This window comes from Rhinatrema bivittatum, chromosome 1, assembly GCF_901001135.1.
Source record: "Rhinatrema bivittatum chromosome 1, aRhiBiv1.1, whole genome shotgun sequence".
NCBI lineage: Eukaryota > Metazoa > Chordata > Amphibia > Gymnophiona > Rhinatrematidae > Rhinatrema > Rhinatrema bivittatum.
In genome coordinates this window covers 242,174,253-242,195,367 of record NC_042615.1, presented here as the reverse complement: position 1 = coordinate 242,195,367, position 21,115 = coordinate 242,174,253, and the positions used below count along the sequence as shown (strand labels likewise).

Below are 21,115 nucleotides of genomic sequence, written 5' to 3'. Positions count from 1 at the left end.
TTTTTTTTTTTTTTTTTTTTAGACTTTTCCCAAATAAAGAAATTAGCTATAATAGAAGAGAAAGTTTTTACTTGATCCCTTAAAGCAAAATGAGAGAAAAATTAATAATGAAGATAAAGTTGTGAGGAACCCAAGTTCCACAAACCGCATCTGCTGGAGTCAGAAAGATACAGGGGATGATGACGAGGGTGGTGACGTAGTGTAGCACCTCCCCCAGAAATCTGTTTCTGACTCCATCTGCTGGACAGGGCACATAACCCATCGTCTGGAATGATCCTGGTATGTACAGGGAATGAGTACTGCAATAGATAACACTGGCAACCAGAAACTGAGTTTATTCCACCTCAAACCCAGGAGTTAAATTTCCAGCGTTCTGCCAGCCTAAGCAATTACAATTACCCCCAGCCAAAACCAGCCACATGCACATCCCGACACTAATCACCCCCTCAAGACACACAGTGAGGGGGGAGAGGGCTATAAAGTTAAGAGTGCAACACACACAGACTTCACAACTCCACTCACCGCCCCAATCAGCAACCTCCGCACCACCACTTACACTGCTGGGTGAGAAGAGAGGGAAAGAATGCCATCACCCATACACAACCCCAACTACACTATTATCCCCCTCCAAACACAGGAGCAGGGAAGAGGGCAAGGAGTCCATGCACACACTCTTCCCCCTACACCCATACTCACCCCTTCATACCATCATCTACCCCTTCCATAACATCCCCCGCCCCTCCACCACACAGACACACACACGGGTAAGGAGGAATGCGCCCCTACCTATATACTCCTCCCGACCCCCCACGACCCTCCCTACTCCAATTACTGAAAGGACCAAGGTCCACTTTTGGAGTTTGGCTGAACAGAAGCCACTTGGATTCTGGCCTTTTGAAATGCTGCGGAAAGAAAGGAGGAGGCAGGGCTCCTAGAGGAGTGGCAGACAGACATCAGTGATAATATTTCTAAGAAGCTGGCAACCCTACCACCTGCCTCCCACTCTTCCCCAGCATCTGACTTCCTGGGGAAGTGGGAGATGGTTGAATGGTGGAGGTCTGTGGGTGGTGCTCTCTCACTCCTCCTCAATACAGTTTTGGTGCTCCTCTACTTCTCTCCCTTTTTCCCTCTTCCCTTCCCTCGCCAAAATAGCCTTGGAAGCAAGATTGTACCCAATGTTGCATACACAGTGCCAGAATGGGTATTGTTCAGCCGTAGGTGCCTACCCAAAAGAGCAGATACTTTGATTTTACTTACCACGCCTTGTATGTGAGATTGCTCCTAGTTCAGGATGCACAGCGCCAATCTTGCATACAAAGCCATTTTGTTCATACTCCTTTCCTCATCTGCCTCCTTACTCCTGTTTTTAAAGCACTTTTCTACATCAGTGCAGCTTTTCATGTGATCTCAAATTAGCAGCATGTGTTTTCCATTTAGCGCCCTTTCGTTTACTCCTGGTCCATTTGCATGGCATTGGTTTACTGCATCCCACAGTCCTGCAGGTTTCTTGCATGTGAGTAAATTAAAATCCCATGTTAAAAATATGCTCCAGTTTTAGCATATGCTTTATTACATTGGTCCTGAAGGATGCAAGAAATGAATGCTCAGTAATCATCATGGTTACATTAGTCCCTACATGCAAGGCCAATTTCAAGAAAATTTACTCATGAGTGGTTGAAATTTCAATTGAAATCTTTTGTTGAACTTGTGCAAAAAAAAGTATTCCTTGAATACCTCAAACCCAGGATTCATGCTAGAAATGTACAGGCAACGCTTATAACCACCCCACTACAGCCTATCAGATTGGATAATGGTTTAAATCTTGTATTAGCTGTACTGAAATATGGCTCAACAAGCTAGGCTAATAGGTAATACAAAGGCCTACTTTGTCATTTAAGAATAAAAATGTACCAAAAGAAAAAAAAATTGTGCTGGGGTCTCTGGAACAGTTCACTGCAAATCTTTTGAAATCTTTGGAATGAAGGCACCATCTGGTGGACGATTCAACAAACAAGTCTCAACCGGTGGAGTGAAGCCAGCAGACTGGTTCTCATAACTCAGTGTAGCATGCACATTAACACAGATGGTTAGGATAAAAGGAGACCAGGCAGTTCCTTTGAAATATAGAACAAGTAACAATGGAACAGGTCCCCCCACACCCCAGACACAGCTGAAGATATGACATGTGATTCTATTTAGGAAGGTCCCTGGAATTGTTTGCACAGTTTTTCCTAATTGTTTGAAGAGTCACTTTAAGTAGGACCTCTACTAGTGGTAGATAACACCTCAACTGTGGCGGCGGATACAGTCTACAGCCCATTGTGGGCAAAAGACTGCAGACAGTGCAAAATATTCTATTTCTGTTGATACCACTAGCATTTTGTCTTTTTGAGGTGCAACTTTAATCTGAAGCTTCGCTTTCCTTTTTGTTCCCAGAGTATGGCTACTAGGCTTCACCTTTAACCAGTGACCGCGACTCCCTTCCCCCATCCCCTGGGGGGGGGGGGGGGCGGGGGAGCTGCGAACACCGCCTCTGAAGCATCCCATCCCCATCCAATCAGAGGAACAAAGGATGCAATTCGGGGATTAAATCGGGGTTTCTTCCACACAGCACTTGCCACTTGAGCCACCAGGCCAACCCTCACACTGTTTTCTGAATCCCAACATGCGTTTTTCCCTCACTGAATCTCATTTGCCACTGACATTCATCCCCTACGACAGCCACATCCTGAACACTGCTTGACGCCATTGGCAAAAACGGATGTGCTACTATGAACCCCCCACTCCCCGACTTCATTTACATAACAGATCATCCTGGGGGCACTCACTGATGAAGATGGCTGGGTAGACTATTAATTCCTGTTGATTAGTGCCAATTATTCCCCAGCCTTCAGGATGCACAAGCATCTCTTCCTTACTTGCCTCCAGTACTTATTGCAATGGAAGTCAAGCTTATTGGTCTGTAACTATCTTGTTCTGCTTCATAAACCTTCTTATAGATAAATAGCTACCAGAGGAAATCATGCCAATCCCCTGGCACCTTACGGATACTGAGGGATTCCTGGAAGATTAAATATAGCGATCTTGCTAAAGTTTACTGTTATTGATCACCTTAAAAGGCCCCTGAAACAAATGCAACCTTTTTACATGCAATTCAATTTTCCCCTATGTCTTCAAGAAAACCTATGCCTTCCAGTATTTTACCCTGTCTTGTTTCATATACTGTTAATGGGGTTTTATTCTTTTAGAAATACAGGTAAAAACATCCATTCTAAGTTACTGCTCTACATCCCCAATTTGTTCCCCTACCTTCTCGTTAAATGAGTCCTATGCTATCCCTAGTCAGCATTTAGCTGTTTCTGATTGGAAGAACCTTTCAGGAATCTGCAAGTTGGCTAACCTGGTTGCTTTCTTCTTTGGGAAATTAATTTAAAAAAAAAAAAAAAGTGGAGAAAAGTATGAGAAACATCCCTAATTTGACAACTTGAGAAGTTTTATGCTTCTCACAACTTCTTTTGTTCCACTCTAACCTCTTTTATAGTTTGGGGCAGTCACTATTCTGAAGCAGCAGATACGCTTTAAGAGATCAAATGCATGTTGTAGTCACCGACACTAGGGACAACAGTCATACCAGTCACAGTTCATGTGTCTCAACCAATCCAAATAACTAAGAACTCATGCTGGCTAAGTGAGAGACGTGCACATTTACACACACGTACATAGACTTCTCTTCTTGGGCTGTTAAACACAATGCATGTGGATTTTATGACTTCCAATTTTATTTCTAAGATTTTATAGTTAAAAACAGTTACCGACTCATCTAAAAGAGTCACATAACACTTCCCTGCCTTTCCAGAACTATGCAATATGCAAACTAAGCTTTGGCAAGATGCAGGGAAACTCTGACTAGTGTGCTCTTGAGCTTTGGCCATTTGATACATTAGAAGTTGTTTGTTAATTATCGGATTTAAAAAATGACATTGCATCATAAATAGCTTGCTTGTACTACTCTCTTAATTGGACATAAAGCAGCATTATAAAAAAAAAAAAAATGGTTTGTCGTGTTGGGGCTGCTTCCATGGCTCAGGCAGTAGCATGGTAGACTCCCGTCCAGAGCTGGAGCAAGGTCACACAGTCCAGCTTCAGCAGAGAGGAAAAACAGCCGCTGCTGCTGCTATAGTGACCCCTGTCAGCCAAAAGGTGGGAGACACTACTCCCGTCCAAACAGCTGATGAAAGTTCTAGTCTTGAGGAGGGAGGGAGGCAGGCAAAGGAAGCTTCCTATGCTGAAGAACTCAGCCATGAGTTCATAAACTAAATTCTAATGAAGGCATTGTGGTCTTTAAGTTCTTTTGCTGCCCACCTGGTTCTCTTCTCTAAGTAAGGAAATAAAGATGCATTCATTCTTTAGGAAGAAAAAGGCTGGAAAAGGTGAGAAACTAGAACAGCAACATGGTCTAAAACCTTGCTGATGTTATTACTACACAAACATGAAACCGGTATGATGTTGTCCACTAATGTCGGTATATAAAAGTCTTAAATAAATAAATACATAAATAAATAGTCATACTTGTGCTTTTTCAGTGGTATTACACATCCGGTGTGTGCTATGCACTTTTCTGTTCAGTCATGCACAGATGCTACTTTACAGCTTACAGTAGCAATCCAGGCTCCAAGGCTGTGACAGGTTACCTGGTATCATTTTAATGGCGGTGTTCACTATGCTCCAGTTGTGCACCTTGTCAAACTTCCAGTCTAAAAGAAAATTTCCATTGTCCGTCACCACTGGACCCTAGGGAAATGAAGTGTGCAATTATAAGTTTTAATCAACCTAAGGAGTTTTACAACTCATGAAGAATAAGATAAGAGCATCATATGTCTAAGAACCGGTACCATGCACTTCCTGTACAAATCCTGTAAGTTACTGAATCTCCCATCCGGCACATTTAAGCAACCATGATGATGACATTTGAACCTGGGTCAGGTACACCCTGCCAAGATATGTTTGACACTTACAGCTTTACTAATTGCCATTCTCAGCTCAGCAACTCCCCCGAATTTGCTGGCTAATGTTTTGGCCACTGGAACATATGCCATTGGAATGACTTCTATGGGAATGCCCTTCTTCCACTGCTCCCCAAGATCCTTTGAATCCTTCCTGTGGAGGATGTGAAAAGGAAAGGCTGCTCAGCTGCAGGAGACAGTTATTACTGATTATTTCTGGTGTTTAAATGACATAATTTTGGCCTGTGCCATCTCATGACCCAGGGGAGTTGTCCTCAAAGGCTTGGATGGTAGAGACCCGGAGTATTACAAGGCTGTAGACTCCATACCAGCAGCAAAAAAAAAAAATAAGCACTTTGATTCATTTCTTCATCCACAATACAGGAATTCTTTAAGTCTGCACACATCACGGACTTTACAAAAAGACATGAAACCAGATTAACTTTTCTGTGACTAAATTTTCAGTGAGCTGCTGAAATACGGAATTAAAAAAAACAATTTTCAGAGGTGTTAAAGCTCCAAAAAGGTTCATATTGTGAACCACGTGCCCTCTACTTATATGTAACAAGTTTGTGAGCTGGAAACTAATTAAATTTGAATGATACATCTGATGTCTATAACACATTTGCTCTCTAGTTATTCTGACCCTAAGGCGCTCCAGAATGAATTGAATAATCTGCATTTCAAGAAAAAGGCCAAAGCTTGGCTTTTTAGCAAGATATTTAGAGATGAGAACTAAATGTTTTGCCAGTATGAAAGGAAAATTTTGATTTTTACCTGCTAATTTTCTTTCCTTGAGTCCTACCAGACCAAGCGTTGTGCCCCTACTAGCTTATGGAGGCAGAGAATAACTGATTTGCTGATGTCATCCCTTACAGGGCAGTTTGCCACCTGCAGCTCTTCAGTATTTCTATATCAAAGCATACAACCTTGATTTTTTTTTTTTTTAAACTTTTCTTCCCCCAATGTGCAGGGGAGTTAACCAAACAGGCGATTTTCACAGGCTTTTGATAATTGAACAACTGCACTACTTAACTGGATATCTTTGAATATATCTGGTTAAGCAGAAAGTTATTCAGCCGCACAAGGCTGGATAACAGCCAGATATACCGATATTCAGTTAGGTTACCCAGGTAACTCAGCTCCTTCCTGAAATGCCTCCAAAATACCCCATTTTTACCTGGCTAAATTATAGCTTGGATAACTACTTAACCATATAATTTAGACAGCTAAATGGCTGAATATGCCGTTTTTGTCATTTCCGAATATCGACCTTAGTGGGTTTTTTTTACCTTTTGAAGTGAACAAACCTATAAAAGACCTAAAACATCACCCACTGGCTCTTGTGCTCTCTGAATGGCAGATGCATCTTACAACTCTCAATTTCAAATCACAGTGGGAAAATCATGCTCATTTAGGGCACTGCTGTACTCAGTGTTTTCCAGATCATGATATGAAAATCCCTTGTCAGAATGCCCTTGTCAGAAAAACCATCAAAGCTTTCACCAAGGCCCAAATCAGGGTTACCAGCCAAGATTTAGTGTCCATGACCCCAAATCACAGATCACCAGGATCTACTTTGAACTGCAAGAGGTTTTACAGCTGGCAGGTTTAATGCCTGGGCTCACTATACCTGTAGTCAGCAATTACAATAAATGATTTGGCATAGCCTGCAACGATCTTCTCCTGCGTCAAGCAGCCTCTGAAATCCAAAAGAAAAAAACCCACTCAGTTTAAAGAAAGAAAAAGGCAGGAATTGATCACTATTCTGCTCTCTGTTCCAAGATGTTACAGCATTTCCAGTCCTGCTACTGTAGCACAATGCATTACAACTCCCCCCACCACAAAAAACACAGTAAATCGCTGGCATAAGAACATAAAATGTGCTATCCTGAGTCAGTTCAAAAGGTCCATTGAACCTGGCATTCTGCCTATTGACGGCAGCCAGTTCAGGTCATAAGTAGGGATGTGCATTTATTTTGTTTTCTTTCATTACATGCATACATTGTTATGCAAGTAAATCATATTTATATGCATAAGAGTGATTGTATTCACAAAAGTACATGCACAAAAATGCATTTGAAGCATGAAGCTAAATTTAAGAATACAAGAAAAACACAAAACTTTTTCCACTGCTCACCCCTAGTCACAAAAACTGGGGTTTTTACTAAGCAGCTGCAGATAACACAAACTAGCAAGAGTATTAGGTGAAGCAATGACGCCCTCTGGCTGTGAAACAATGTGCAAGGTTAAAAGGTACAGGAGAAACTCATCTCGCACCTTTCTTCCATTATTAATAGCTCTGTGAAAGAAGGTGTTTTCCCTTCCCAATTAAAAGAAATAATTAGTGTATCTGTTCATAAAAAGGGATTCTCAGATTTTCCTGCTCCTTCAGGACTGTGCCCGCTTCTCTCATCTACCTTTCACGGGAAAGCTAACTGAAAGTGCAATACAGCATCAGCTGATCACCTAGAAGACGACATCTTAGCACAGGGACAATATGGCTTTAGAGCGGGCCATAACACAGAAACTGCACTGCTGATACTTTTGAGTGATCTTTGAAAGAACCTGGACACAGTGCAAGACCATTGTGTCCTGGTTCCTTTAAAGCTGCCATCAATACAGTAAGATCAAGATATAATTATTGGATCATTTAGGATATGGTTGCATTAATGACACAGGCCTTGCTTGGCTGGCATCTTCTCTCAAAAACAGAACTTAGCAGGTTTACTATTTATTTATTATTTATATATTACTGGGAAGAGAGTCTTACGCAATCATGACCCTTAATTTCAGGCTTGCCACAAGGATCAATTCTATTGCCTATGCCAGGGGTAGGCAAACTTTTTGAAGTGGTGTGCCAAGATTTAAATCAGAAATAGGCAACTCAGGTCCTCGAGTGCCACAAGTCGACTGGCACCCTGATCCACCAGATTCCTTTCATACAACCCTCGAATATTAGTTTACATTAATTTTCAGTTAAAAAAATTTGTTACATAAAAACAAAATTATGAAAAGTATCAGAGCAAGCCAAACAGAGCAAGCCGATCTACTTACTATACATCCTATATAGAAACTACATGCTAGCAGACATTTCTCCTTGGTCATACATGCAGAACAGAGACAGAACCTCAAACACAGAATAAAATGACTATATAAAAAAAAAAAAAAAAAAAAAAAAGTAGACAAAACTCTGACCTGGAAACTGCATCAAGCCAGAATCCATATGTAATGCAATAATGGAAAAACATTGCCATTCCTCATAAAAAATTAAGAAAACATATAACTTTATCATAATAGTAAAGCCATACCACTCAGACTGTTTCCATTCTTTTTTTTAATTTTTTTTTTTTTTATTAAGGTACAGGCAGTCAGCAAAGGAGACTCAGGAACACCCCCTGGAAAAAGGAAAACAGGTACTTCCCTGCTCCAGAGGTCCCAGGCCAGGGGCACAAAGAGATAGGAAAGGGGGTAGGGGGAAAGAGGGAATCAATACCACTAGTTTTCAGTCCCCTCTCTTACATCAGGGAACAGCCAGAAAAGGGTCACTGAAACCTCCCCCTCCCCACGCACCTCTTTTCAATCAGAGGTAGAGGGGGATCAAAATCACAACATCTTTCAAGAGAGACTATTCATTAAGCCCTCATGATTACAGGTTTGGCACCTCCACCATCTGCTGGTGACACAGAAATACTGGGATGCTACTAGTGGCACAGTAGGGCTGCTTACATCAAAGCGTTTCTTCTGTCTCCATCTGCTGGTAGTGGAGAAAAACCCATGCGTCTGGATTAGTCTGGTATGGACAATGAAGAAGGAAAGGGGGAATCCATTTGCTAAATTCATCCTTTTTCCCAAACCCCTCCCTCTTGCTCTCTGAAGTAAGCATGGGTCCTCCTCACCTCCCTCCTCATCCCTCTACCCCAGGATTAGCAGCAACAGTTTTGTTTCTGTTGCATCAAAGAGTTTGGCTACTGTTATCTGAAGGATTTATAAAACTGCATTACTGTATCTGGAGGGATTGCTTTCCTGTGTGCCTTTTTATAATGTTCCATTGTTCATAAGTAATACATGACCAATCCCAGTGCACCATGACATCCTTATCCTGACTGAAGCAAAGACCAACCAGGACAGGCGATTGAGAAATTTAATCGGATACCAAAGGGGTCCTTATAGGAAAAAGGTTTGTGAGGCACCGATCTGGAAATCTGTACTTCTGCGTATGGATTTCTAGTTTCTGCATTTCAGTTTTTTTCCCCTTAAACAGGTTGGTACATAAACTCTGAATACACACCAAGATACATCCCATGTCTGACCATTTTCACAATTCAGGTAATTTACAGAATGAAGGCCTATGTGATTAGCATAAGTTTACCACAGAAGCACCCGCTGCATTACTGTTTGATTTTTACTGTCAGATTCAGGTTTCTGCAGTGTGCCAAGTACTATGTAAAAATCTGAATTACTTGCTGAATATTTTGCATGTGAAGCTTGTCATTTGTTAGCACACAGGGTCAAAAAAAATTACCAAAGCTGTATGGCAGTCGATAACCAAGCTGATTCATGTTACTAGGTTTACAGCTGCAACATTTTGGAATCTCTCACTGAATACTAGTGCAAGCTGATATTCGATATAACTAACTGAAAAGTTAATGCAAGTTTTAAAGGATGATTTGAACAGATATGACAGTGTATAGGGAACATTTTGGCTGTATTATAATTCTAGATAATCATTTGGCTACATGTAAGTTGCTAAGGATATGGCTTCAAAACTAATCGGAGGGAGTCAGCTTGTTCTTATGTTATAAATCAAATCCTGCAAGCCAGGATCCAGGGCTTGGATTGAGCTGTTTCCTGCACCCAGCCCTCCATTGGACCCCCTCCTCCTCCTCCACCTCGTGGCTGTTGACCCCTCCCCCAGCTGGAAGACTGCCCTGCTTCTAACGAATGTGCTTTTAAATCTCCGTACAGGTACTTGCCTTTCTTTTCTTCTCTGCTCTGCAAGCCAGGATCCAGGGCTTGGATTGAGCTGTTTCCTGCACCCAGCCCTCCATTGGACCCCCTCCTCCTCCTCCTCCACCTCGTGGCTGTTGACCCCTCCCCCAGCTGGAAGACTGCCCTGCTTCTAAGGAATGTGCTTTTAAATCTCCGTACAGGTACTTGCCTTTCTTTTCTTCTCTGCTCTGCAAGCCAGGATCCAGGGCTTGGATTGAGCTGTTTCCTGCACCCAGCCCTCCATTGGACCCCCTCCTCCTCCTCCACCTCGTGGCTGTTGACCCCTCCCCCAGCTGGAAGACTGCCCTGCTTCTAACGAATGTGCTTTTAAATCTCCGTACAGGTACTTGCCTTTCTTTTCTTCTCTGCTCTGCAAGCCAGGATCCAGGGCTTGGATTGAGCTGTTTCCTGCACCCAGCCCTCCATTGGACCCCCTCCTCCTCCTCCACCTCGTGGCTGTTGACCCCTCCCCCAGCTGGAAGACTGCCCTGCTTCTAACGAATGTGCTTTTAAATCTCCGTACAGGTACTTGCCTTTCTTTTCTTCTCTGCTCTGCAAGCCAGGATCCAGGGCTTGGATTGAGCTGTTTCCTGCACCCAGCCCTCCATTGGACCCCCTCCTCCTCCTCCACCTCGTGGCTGTTGACCCCTCCCCCAGCTGGAAGACTGCCCTGCTTCTAACGACTCCGCTTTTAAATCTCTGTGCTGGATGCTAAGACCCATATTGATGACATCACTTTTGAGCGACACAAAAAAGAGTCATCTATAAAAATCTAACCTGGTCAAGCGTCACGCGCCGAAGGAGCGCGACAAAGGGGCCTGCCCCTTTGAGCGCCCCTTCGAGCAGCCCCTGCAGACAGCCCAGAAGGACATAGATGTGGCTCCCTGCACCCTCGGACATCTCTAAGCAGTACCACCGCACGGCTTCCTCGGAATGAACAGTGAAACCCCCGGACGACCAGCCCAAGCAACACCAGGCTAAACAAAAAGTCCCTTCCCATAGTGAGGGATCCTTCCTCTAAATGTTTGATGGTTTCCACCAACTTCTCACAGGACTATGATAATAGCTGGTTCATCCATTATCCTCCTAACAGCAAGTAACCTAATTGGTTATATTGAAACCAATGTGAACCCTCATAAGTAAGCCAGCATCCATCCTGCTTCACGTTCTTCCAGCTCTCTCCCAACAAGCACCATACTGCACCCAGCCAGTGTCATCTCAGCAAGCTCTCAACAAGCATCCATCCTGCAAGCATTCAACAAGTGCTCAGCAAACAAACAAACATCCTGCAAGCATTCAGCAAGCAACCATCCTGCAAGCATTCAGCTAACAACCATCCTGCAAGCATTCAGCAAGCAACCATCCTGCAAGCATTCAGCAAGCAACCATCCTGCAAGCATTCAGCTAGCAACCATCCTGCAAGCATTCAGCAAGCAACCATCCTGCAAGCATTCAGCAAGCAACCATCCTGCAAGCATTCAGCAAGCAACCATCCTGCAAGCATTCAGCAAGCAACCATCCTGCAAGCATTCAGCAAGCAACCATCCTGAACAAGCAACCATCCTGAACAAACAACACTCAAGCAACAGCAAAACAACTACCTCTCAGCACTCTACATTAAAACAAAAGACTCACAAAGACTGCCTTCGCCCCTCGGTCCATCAACAGCACTAACGCAGCACCACTACAACACAAGCACTACACGCTAAAATGTTCCCCACCTTCCCAATACCTATTTTACAACACAGCCTGTCAGCAATAGGAAAACCGAACAGATCATTCATACTACAACACAAACGACAGGCGCTACACCGAAACCTTAAATCATTCACCCCAACTTTGATAACACCCATCACCCAACTCTTAGGCCTCACTGTATTCTCACTTTCACTATTCAATGCACAATCTCTGTCCAAGAAATCTCTAATCCTCAACGACTATCTCCTTGATACCAAACCAGATATATGTGCTATAACAGAAACATGGCTCAAACCCACGGACACAGCAATTATAAACCAACTTCCCACATCAAACTACGACATCTTCTCCATCCCCCGACTGAAAAAAAGAGGAGGAGGACTCCTATTTGCATCAAAAAAAGACCTCGGGTTCATCCAGCACCCATACAACTCAGACTCTAAACTAGAAATGGGTCTCTTCACCTCGGAACAACTACAAATCCTACTCGTCTACGCCCCTCCGGGCCTCCTTGAGACAGACCCCTCCCCCTTAGTAGAGGAAATCACAACCCTCATCAAACTGGACGCTCCAGCAATTATCCTAGGAGATTTTAATCTGCATGTGGACAATCCTACCCCATCATCCAGCTGTGAATCCTTTCTCTCTGCCCTCTCAGCCCTGGGTTTCAAACAACTAGTTACCAAACCCACACACAAAGCAGGCCACACGCTGGATCTTATCTTTATTAACCCAGGCATCAAACATTCTTCACGCCTCAAAAGCAAGAAGGTCCCTTGGTCTGATCACTCACTTATCTCAACCGCATTCTCATTGAACAAACCCTCCACCTCCAAAGGGCCCTCACCATCTTTCCCATACAGAAGATCCTGCTCTACAGAAGACCTCAGCTCCCACCTAGCCTCTCAACTTCCATCCATTGATCTCTCAAACCCGAACACAGCTCTCCGCTCTTGGAAAGCCATCACAGATTCCATAGCCGACAAACTATGTCCGCTAGCAACCAAAAAATCACTCACAAACGCCTCCAAAAGACAACCATGGTTCACGGAAGAACTAAGAAAGCTAAAACAAAATCTAAGACAGAAAGAGAGCGACTGGCGCAAATCCCCAAGCACCAATACACGATCCATCTACAAAGCCACCCTCCATCAATACAAGTCAACTACCTCTAAATCCAAAAGGGACTACTATGCATCCAAGATTCACCACTTAATCTTCGACGCAAAAGCCCTCTTCGCCTATGTCTCCAATCTCACCCAAATCATCCCACAGGAGATTCCCAACGACCTAGCACAACCCAAAGCTGAAGAACTTGCTCTTCATTTTCACAACAAAGTCAACAGCCTCCTAACTCATCTGCCTTCTAATCCCACCGACCCTGCTCTTTACCAGTCTCTTCAACAATCATCCCTCAACAACAATGGTCTGGAAACACTTGAACCCATCTCTATCTTAGAGATACAAACTCTTATAAGAAGAATGAAACCTTCCTCCCATCCTTTGGATACTATCCCCACCAAACTGCTCCTGGCCATCCCTGACTCCATCGCTAAAACCTTGTCGGACATCATAAACTGCTCACTCTCCCAAGGACTATATCCTGACGACCTCAAATTGGCCTCCATCAAACCTCTACTCAAGAAACCCAACTTGGATCCTAAAGACCCCAACAACTTCCGTCCTATCGCCAATCTCCCATTCATAGCCAAGATTCTAGAAAAAGTTGTCAATACTCAACTCTCCGAATACATAGAAGAAAACAAAATCCTATTCCAATCACAATACGGATTTCGCAAGTCACTGAACACAGAATCCCTCCTCATCTCCATGTCTGACTTCATATTAATGGGCCTTGACAAAGGCCAATCCTTCCTCTTAATTCTACTGGACCTATCAGCCGCCTTTGATACGGTCAATCATTCCATTCTCACTTCCATTCTGGCTTCTATAGGTATCTCAGGCACAGCTCTCTCATGGTTTAAATCTTTTCTCTCCAACAGAGGCTTCAAGGTTAAGATACAGAACAAAGAATCTTCACGAATGGACGCATCCATAGGTGTCCCCCAGGGCTCCTCACTGTCACCTACACTCTTTAACATTTATCTTTTACCTATCTGCCAACTCCTCTCCAACCTTAACCTCAAACATTTCCTCTACGCCGACGACATCCAGATCGTGATACCCATTAAAGAATCTTACACAAAAACATTGGTTCACTGGGAAAACTGTCTCTTCGAAATTAAACATCTCCTGGCTAACCTAAACCTAGTTTTAAACTCCTCTAAAACAGAACTGCTTCTCATCTCCCCAGATAATAATGCCATCTCTAATCCTCCAACTATCCCAACTACTACACAGGTGAGAGATCTAGGAGTATTAATTGATAACCGGATGAACCTTAAAGCTTACATCAACAGAACCACCAAGGACTGTTTCCACAAACTCCAAGTTCTGAAAAGAATTAGACCACTCTTCCACACTCAGGACTTCAGAACCATTCTACAAGCTATCATTTTTTCTAAGATCGATTACTGTAACTCTATCCTTCTGGGCCTACCTTCCTCCTATACTAGACCCCTCCAGATGTTACAAAACGCTGCGGCAAGATTACTGACAAACTCCAGGAGGAGGGACCATATATCTCCAATCCTAAAAGATCTCCACTGGTTGCCTGTTCACTTTAGAATCCTCTACAAATCTCTTTCCATAATATACAAAACCATCCATCAACACACCCCACTCGACTTACAAGTCCCATTCCAAATTTATAACTCCTCCAGACCAACAAGAGACACACTCAGAGGATCTCTTCAAGTGCCCCCAGCCAAAACTACCAAACACATTACCTTGAGAGATCGGGCCTTTTCAACAGCCGGCCCCCTTCTATGGAACTCCATCCCACCGGACCTTAGACAGGAGCCCAGCCTCCCAACCTTCAGGAAGAGACTTAAGACCTGGCTGTTTAAAAAAGCTTTCCCGGACACCGATTAATTCTATTCAGCCAGATTCTACCACTTCCACATGTAAAAATGTTATTACTAATGTAAATACCTATACCTAATGTTATTCTCTTTCTTTTCTTCTCTCCTCCCAGTTCTATTACCTTGTTATTTGTAACTGCTTCCTTCTACACAAATAGGTTATTGAATTGTTTACTGTACACCCCTGTTATATGTAAACCGGCATGATGTGTTTGCAACATGAATGCCGGTATATAAAAATTTTAAATAAATAAATAAATAAAATCACTCTCCTAGGAATGACTCGATTTGAAATCGTAATAATCAGACATATCTTTAATAGTGACTGTACAGTAGGGTGTGCAGCCAAAAAAATTGTTTTGTTTCTTTCCATTTTGTTTCATTTTAGTGCACACTAATCAAAACAAAACAAACAAATGCACATCCCTCCTGTAAACCACTTTCATGCACTGTCGTATGTAAGATGTTCTGCAAACATGCTGTAATTCATAGACCTACAGTTTTAACTCATGGAATTATCTGCCAGAAGGTACCCTCCTCAGCATTCATTACTGTTTAGATATTCTTCCGATTGCAGATAAGCATCCTCCGGGGCCTCAACTCTCAAGGCACTGCAATAAGCTTCACTCACCCTCCGCCCTTGATGAGATTCAGATCAGAGTCCACTTCATCTGCTCCATCAATAGCAATATCCAGCTGTACATAAAAAGAGCATGTGAGAGCCCATATGCATGTGCAGTTAGGGAGAGGAGAGTTGTCACACAAGACATCCGACTTCAATCCCACTGTTTGCTCCTGAAAAAAGGAGCTGGTGTCTCTAATGAGCAGCACTCAGCATAGGCCAGTTTCTCAGATGCTGTTTGGATTTTGATTTTATATTTAAATTATTCACCTTTCCAAATCTGAGCTTAAGGAGAGTTATATTCAAAACCAGTAGATAGATTGCAAACCCTCTGGGGAAAAGAATTAAGGGGGGGGGGGGGTGTGTCATTTACTATGTCATGTCTTTTTTATCATGGAGTGGCAAATATATCATCTGGTGGGGGGGGGGGGGGAGGTGCATTCCCACAATATTCGACTCTTTCCTGGAAAAATATCACAGCAGTTTCCCCGCAAAATATTTTCTTGCATAAAAAAATATCACAGGGAAAGGTTGAATAATGTATACTGGCGGGCTCTTGCGCCTGGGTCCACATGGCCCAGAAATCCACCCAATGTGTACAAATCCCCCCAGGGTAGATCCCGCCCAGCCTCCACCATCTGTAGAGGTGGCCCAATAGTGCAAAAGAGTAAAATAAATAGATGTAAGATTTGCGTGGAAATGTCCCATGCCCTACCCAAACCTTTTAATTAAAGTCTATCCCTCCTAAATACTCCCCCTGATCCAGCCACCATCCCACCCCCCCAAGACTCCCCCCCCAAAAATACAATATATGGCCTGATAGTTTAGTGGGCCCATCTTCATGGAACAGACTCTGGTAGTGTCTTGGACCCCCCCCCCCCTTTACCTAAGAAAAGTGTCCCTGGTAGTCTAGTGGCAGTTTGGAGAGTCCCCTTAGCCTCAGGCCAGTTGACACTATTTTCCAAAATGTGGCCAGACAGCCTTTGCTCCTACAAGTGAAAGGGGCAAAGTCTGGATGGCGCCATTTTGGAAAATGTCATCAACTGGCCCGGGTCCTAAGGGACACTCTGGGCTACCACTAGACTACCAGGGTCACCTTTCTTAGATAAGGGGGTCCAGGGATGTTCACTAGACTACCAGGGCATATACTGTATTTTCTTTTTTTTTTTGGGGGGGGGGGGGTGGAGGAGAAGCAGCTACTGAGGTGTATACTTTGATGAAAGGCAGAAGGGTTGGTTAGAGGTAGGACATTGCCATGCAAATCTTACATCTATTGTATTTTTTTTCTCATTGTTTGCATTATTGGGCTGCCTCTACAGGAAGCAAAGTGATGGGCCAGACTCCCTGGTGGGGTGCGGGGAGGAGCAATTTTTGTACATGGAGAAGGGGGGGGGGGGGGATTCTGGGCCACATGGCCCTTTTAGAAGCAGGCTGGGAGCACCAAGGCATATGTTAATTATCCTGTTGTAGCTCTTTCCAGGAGCTAACATGGCTTCAGCCAGCCGCATTCATTTTATTTACATAGAATTACCAATGTATTAGCTGCTTTGCAAGTATGGAAGACAGCTCATCTAAACAGGGGGCGGTTTTTTTTTTTTAACCAAATTTGTGTGATATCATTGCAATATGATTATCGAGTGATAAACACTATTTTAAATGCATTGATTGCTTAATGCGGCTTAATAAATATACCCTTAAATTTGTACCTCTGGCAATGAAGGGTGAAGTAATTTACCCAAAGACACTAGGAACATTGGTTTCCTGTCCTCTCACTGCTTAACATCTCTTCACAGGCTGCATCAAACCTCTCAATTCTCAATTATTTGGCTTGTTAAAATTAGTCGTTTTTTACCCATCTGCTCCTTCGAGCATCTAGCTGAACTGGAACCAGCCTCTGATCGGCAGACACTATGAGCCTTCTATCACAACTACCTGGGGTTTTATTTTACCTAATCTGGGAAACGGGTTCAAGATCACCTTACTCAGTCAATTCAACAGCTGTACTGGGCCAGAGGTCATGCACCGAGCCGCCTTCCGGAACCTTGCAATCATAGGCCCTAAATCCAGCATAAAACTACATAAAACTGCTGGCTGGGCGAAGCTGACCTGAAGACAGGGGGCAGAGACATAACATGCAGCACAAAGGCCCTCAGTTACACAGTGGCTTAAATCTTCCCAATGCAGTTTATCCCAAGGCTTCTAAATTCTGCTTCCTGAGGGCTGAAAACAGGTCTGAATTTGGGGAGAAACCAAAATATGGAACACTATTTTGTGAACCAAAACATGTAGGCAAACGTTTCTCATGAATATTTATTGAGCAGATTCTGAAAACCAGATCTGCTTGCTGGCCTCAAGGACTGGATTTAAGCATTCCTGGCATGTCCCTAGCTATCAAATGACTCCATGAACTTCTGTGTTGTCCCTATGCTGATAAGAGACCTCTACTGCTCCAGGGTCTGCTAAGTCTCTAGCTCAGAGCTTTCCAAAGTGTGTGTCGGGACACATTAGTGTGTCGCCTGTAGTGTGGAGGTGTGTCGCCCGGTCCACAGGGCCGGCGGAAGCAGGGAACTATAGCAGGAAGATCGGCGGGCAGTGGTGGAGCTTACATCACCATGGCCCGAAGAAAAGGGTCACATTCACTCCTCCTCCTTCCTGCCTGTGCAGCCCTGGAAGAAAAACGTTGCCGGAGCCACCTGGGCAGGAAGGAGGAGGAGCATCTGCTGCGTACAGAAGAAGAGCAGCATTAATGGGCCGTTGCGGATCCCACGTCGCAACGGCCCGAGAAGAGGAGGAAACCCGATAGCAGGGCCGCTGCGGATCCCACGTTGCGGCAGCCCGAGAAGAGGAGGAAACCCGATAGCAGGGCCGCTGCAGATCCCATGTCACGGCCAGGGAAGATCAGGGCCTCTGAAGAGCCCATCCTTCGGCAACCCGTGCAGAGGGACAGCATGTGCCAGTGAGAGCCTGTGCTTGAGCAAGAGAGCATGTAGGAGTGAGAGAGCCTGTGTGTGTGAGAGTGAGACAGCATGTGCACGAGAGAGACCGTATGTATGTATGTATGAGAGAGTGGCATTTGAGAGTGAGAGCTGTGGATGTGTGAGATTGCATGTGAGTGAGAGCCTGTGTGTGTGAGAATGTGTGAGATAGCGTGTGAGAATGAGAACCTGATTGTGTGTTTGAGGGAAGACAGATGGAGAGAAAAGAAATAGAAAAAAAGACCCTGTAAAAGGAATTGGCAAAAAAACAAGAAAGGAAAGGTGGAAAAAAAAGCCTGTGACCAACCGATTAGAAAACTAAGATCAGACAGCAAAGGTAAAAAAAAAAATTACTTTTTAGTGATTGGCACATGTAATCTTTGGGAATGTGCAAGAGTAGCACTTTCTCTATGCCGATCTCACAATGTACGAGATCAGCATGGAGGAAGTGGAAGCCTGCAAATATTTATTATGAGATAGGTTGTGTTGTGAAACATTTTATTTATGTATATATTTAAGGAAACATACATAAATTGTTGAAATACATTTTGTTCGTTTAACCTTTAACTTCTGGTTTGCTGGTAGACTGAATTACTGTGTCACGAAATTATGTTTGTCTAAAAAGTGTGTCACCAACATGAAAAGTTTGGAAAGCTCTGCTCTAGCTAATGCACCCATGATACCAAAGACCGCTTTCTACAAGCAGGCATGATCAGGCACTCTCTTCCACGTTTAGCCCACAATTTCTTGATTTTAATGGCATAATCAAAACACAGGAGATGGGTCTCCCCAAAATCATGACAGCTAGCACACTTCTCTTCCCAAGGACTGTGAACCAGTCTTATCCAGCTCAAGGGGCAGGAATCAAAACTGGCACAGCCATATGGCAACAAAGCAAGCTTATGCCAAACCATGGGGCTTACCAGAGTTCTACATTTTTCTAAACCAAGCTTTCACAGACATTGGAAGTTTTACAATCCAACACTAGTTTATTTGTTAAAACAGGCATGTATAGTCTGGGGCCTGCACAGTGCTGTGCAGGATCACCAGATCAAGGTTTCTGGTCCAAGGCAAAGCATTAAGGTGCCAGGGAAGCAAGGATATCAGTGCATTACCGATAGGCAAGGAGGCTGTGGAAGCAAGGATGGGGGGGGGGGGGGGGGGGGAACGACACGGACGGACGGACACCCTGCTGATACGGAAGGGCACTGGAGGGCTCAACTCTAGAAGAGGTCATCATCCTAGCACATGATAGCAGAGATCACCATTCACTTACTGGAAAAGAAAATAATCCCATATGAAATCTAAAACTATTGCTAGGAAAACAAGTTATTTTCTTTATGGAAACAAAAACGTGTATAAGGAAGGTGGGATATGTTACTGTTAAGCAGCAGATGATTTTGTGAACTTTGTGGAGAAACCTGATGGTTCTTGATCTTTATTCCAGATCTGACTGAAATTTTATAAGATTGTGTTGGGGTCCCTCTAGAATGACCTCCATCCAATATATCCACAACTTTTCTGAAAAGATCAGCCAGACCATTAGCCATTGTTACTTATATCTCAAGAGTGTTTGTTGTCTGTAAAAAGCTGGCTTAGCCAGAATAATTAATATTTAAATGTGACCAAATCAGTAGGCTTGATGCGTGGGCAAGGGTGACAGGCCTATTAAACTGACTAATCTTGTAATTGATGGCACTTTGCTTCCTTCTGTTCATTCTGTAAGAGATCTTGGTTTTATTTTTGATCAAAGCTTGACCTTGAATCCACAGATGGCTGCGGTTATTCAATCTAGTTTTTTAAGCTTTGTATGTTGAGATTTCTTAAATATATACTTTCTCCGGAGGCCTATAGATCCGTTGTGCAAGCCTTTATATTAATGATAATCAATTATTGTAATTCGCTTTATAATCAAGATTGCCCAAATCTTGTATGTGGGCTTTACTGGTGATACAAAATGCTGTTGCATCGATGGTGGTGTTGTGCGCTACGCACAAACATATGACCCCTGTCTTGCAGCTGCTTCACTGACTGCCTATAGAGCAGCATGTAAAATTTAAATTGCTCACTATTATGCATAAGGCTGTACACAGAACTAGTCCAATTTTCATTACAGATATGCTAGTTTTGTATGAGCCAAGCGTAGTTTGAGAACTTCAGGTAAATATCCGTTTAGTGTGCCATCTTTTAGATATTATCACCTCCAAATCACTAGGAAGAGAGCATTTTCAATAATTGATTCAACTCTTTGGAATAAGTTGCCCTTTGACCTGAGAGCTATGATGGATTATAAACGCTTTTGGAAACAACTGAAGGCACATTTATTTTAATATAAGTTTGTCTATATGTCATGTTGTGTATTTTGTTATTTTACTGCATGTTTATGTGTGAACCCCACTCTGCTTAGAAGGCTCTTTATAAGCAGTCTATATGATTGTAAATAAAATAAATATTACCATGAGGCAGAAGAGGCCCCCAGAAGCAGGAAGCTCGCATGCAGACACCCTGTTCCCATGGCAGAGCCGAGAGAAAATGAGGTAGCAGCAGCAGCTTAAGGAGAAAGGCTCTATGGAGTCAAGTGGCAGAATCCCAGAAAAACAAGGTGCCAATTACCAGCCTAGACACAAAATATGATTAATTTTAACCGTGGCTTGAGATGGACACAGGAACTAGTGGCTTCGAGAAGAGTGAGTAAAGTACCCTCTCTGAAGACTGCCTTCCTGAAATACAACATTGAGCATTTGACAGACAAGATTATTGACCAGGAGAGCTGGTCTTGCAGAGGGAACCTGCAGATCCTGGATAGCTCAGGAGGAGCAGAGGGATCACAGACTATGACAT

The 21,115-nt window shown here is 43.4% G+C and overlaps 1 protein-coding gene across 4 annotated transcripts in view; it reads right to left on the bottom strand.

Annotated features, from left to right (window-relative positions):
- Nucleotides 1-21,115, bottom strand: part of RPIA (ribose 5-phosphate isomerase A) — a 73,328-nt gene that overhangs the window by 9,408 nt on the left and 42,805 nt on the right. For all 4 annotated transcript variants that reach the window (XM_029593154.1, XM_029593172.1, XM_029593163.1 and 1 more), the window contains exons 6-9: nucleotides 15,309-15,373; nucleotides 6,637-6,705; nucleotides 5,016-5,157; nucleotides 4,692-4,791 (exon numbers count right to left, since the gene is read on the bottom strand). In XM_029593154.1, the coding sequence (XP_029449014.1) occupies nucleotides 4,692-4,791; nucleotides 5,016-5,157; nucleotides 6,637-6,705; nucleotides 15,309-15,373 (376 nt within the window). The remainder of the gene's footprint in view (nucleotides 1-4,691; nucleotides 4,792-5,015; nucleotides 5,158-6,636; nucleotides 6,706-15,308; nucleotides 15,374-21,115) is intronic.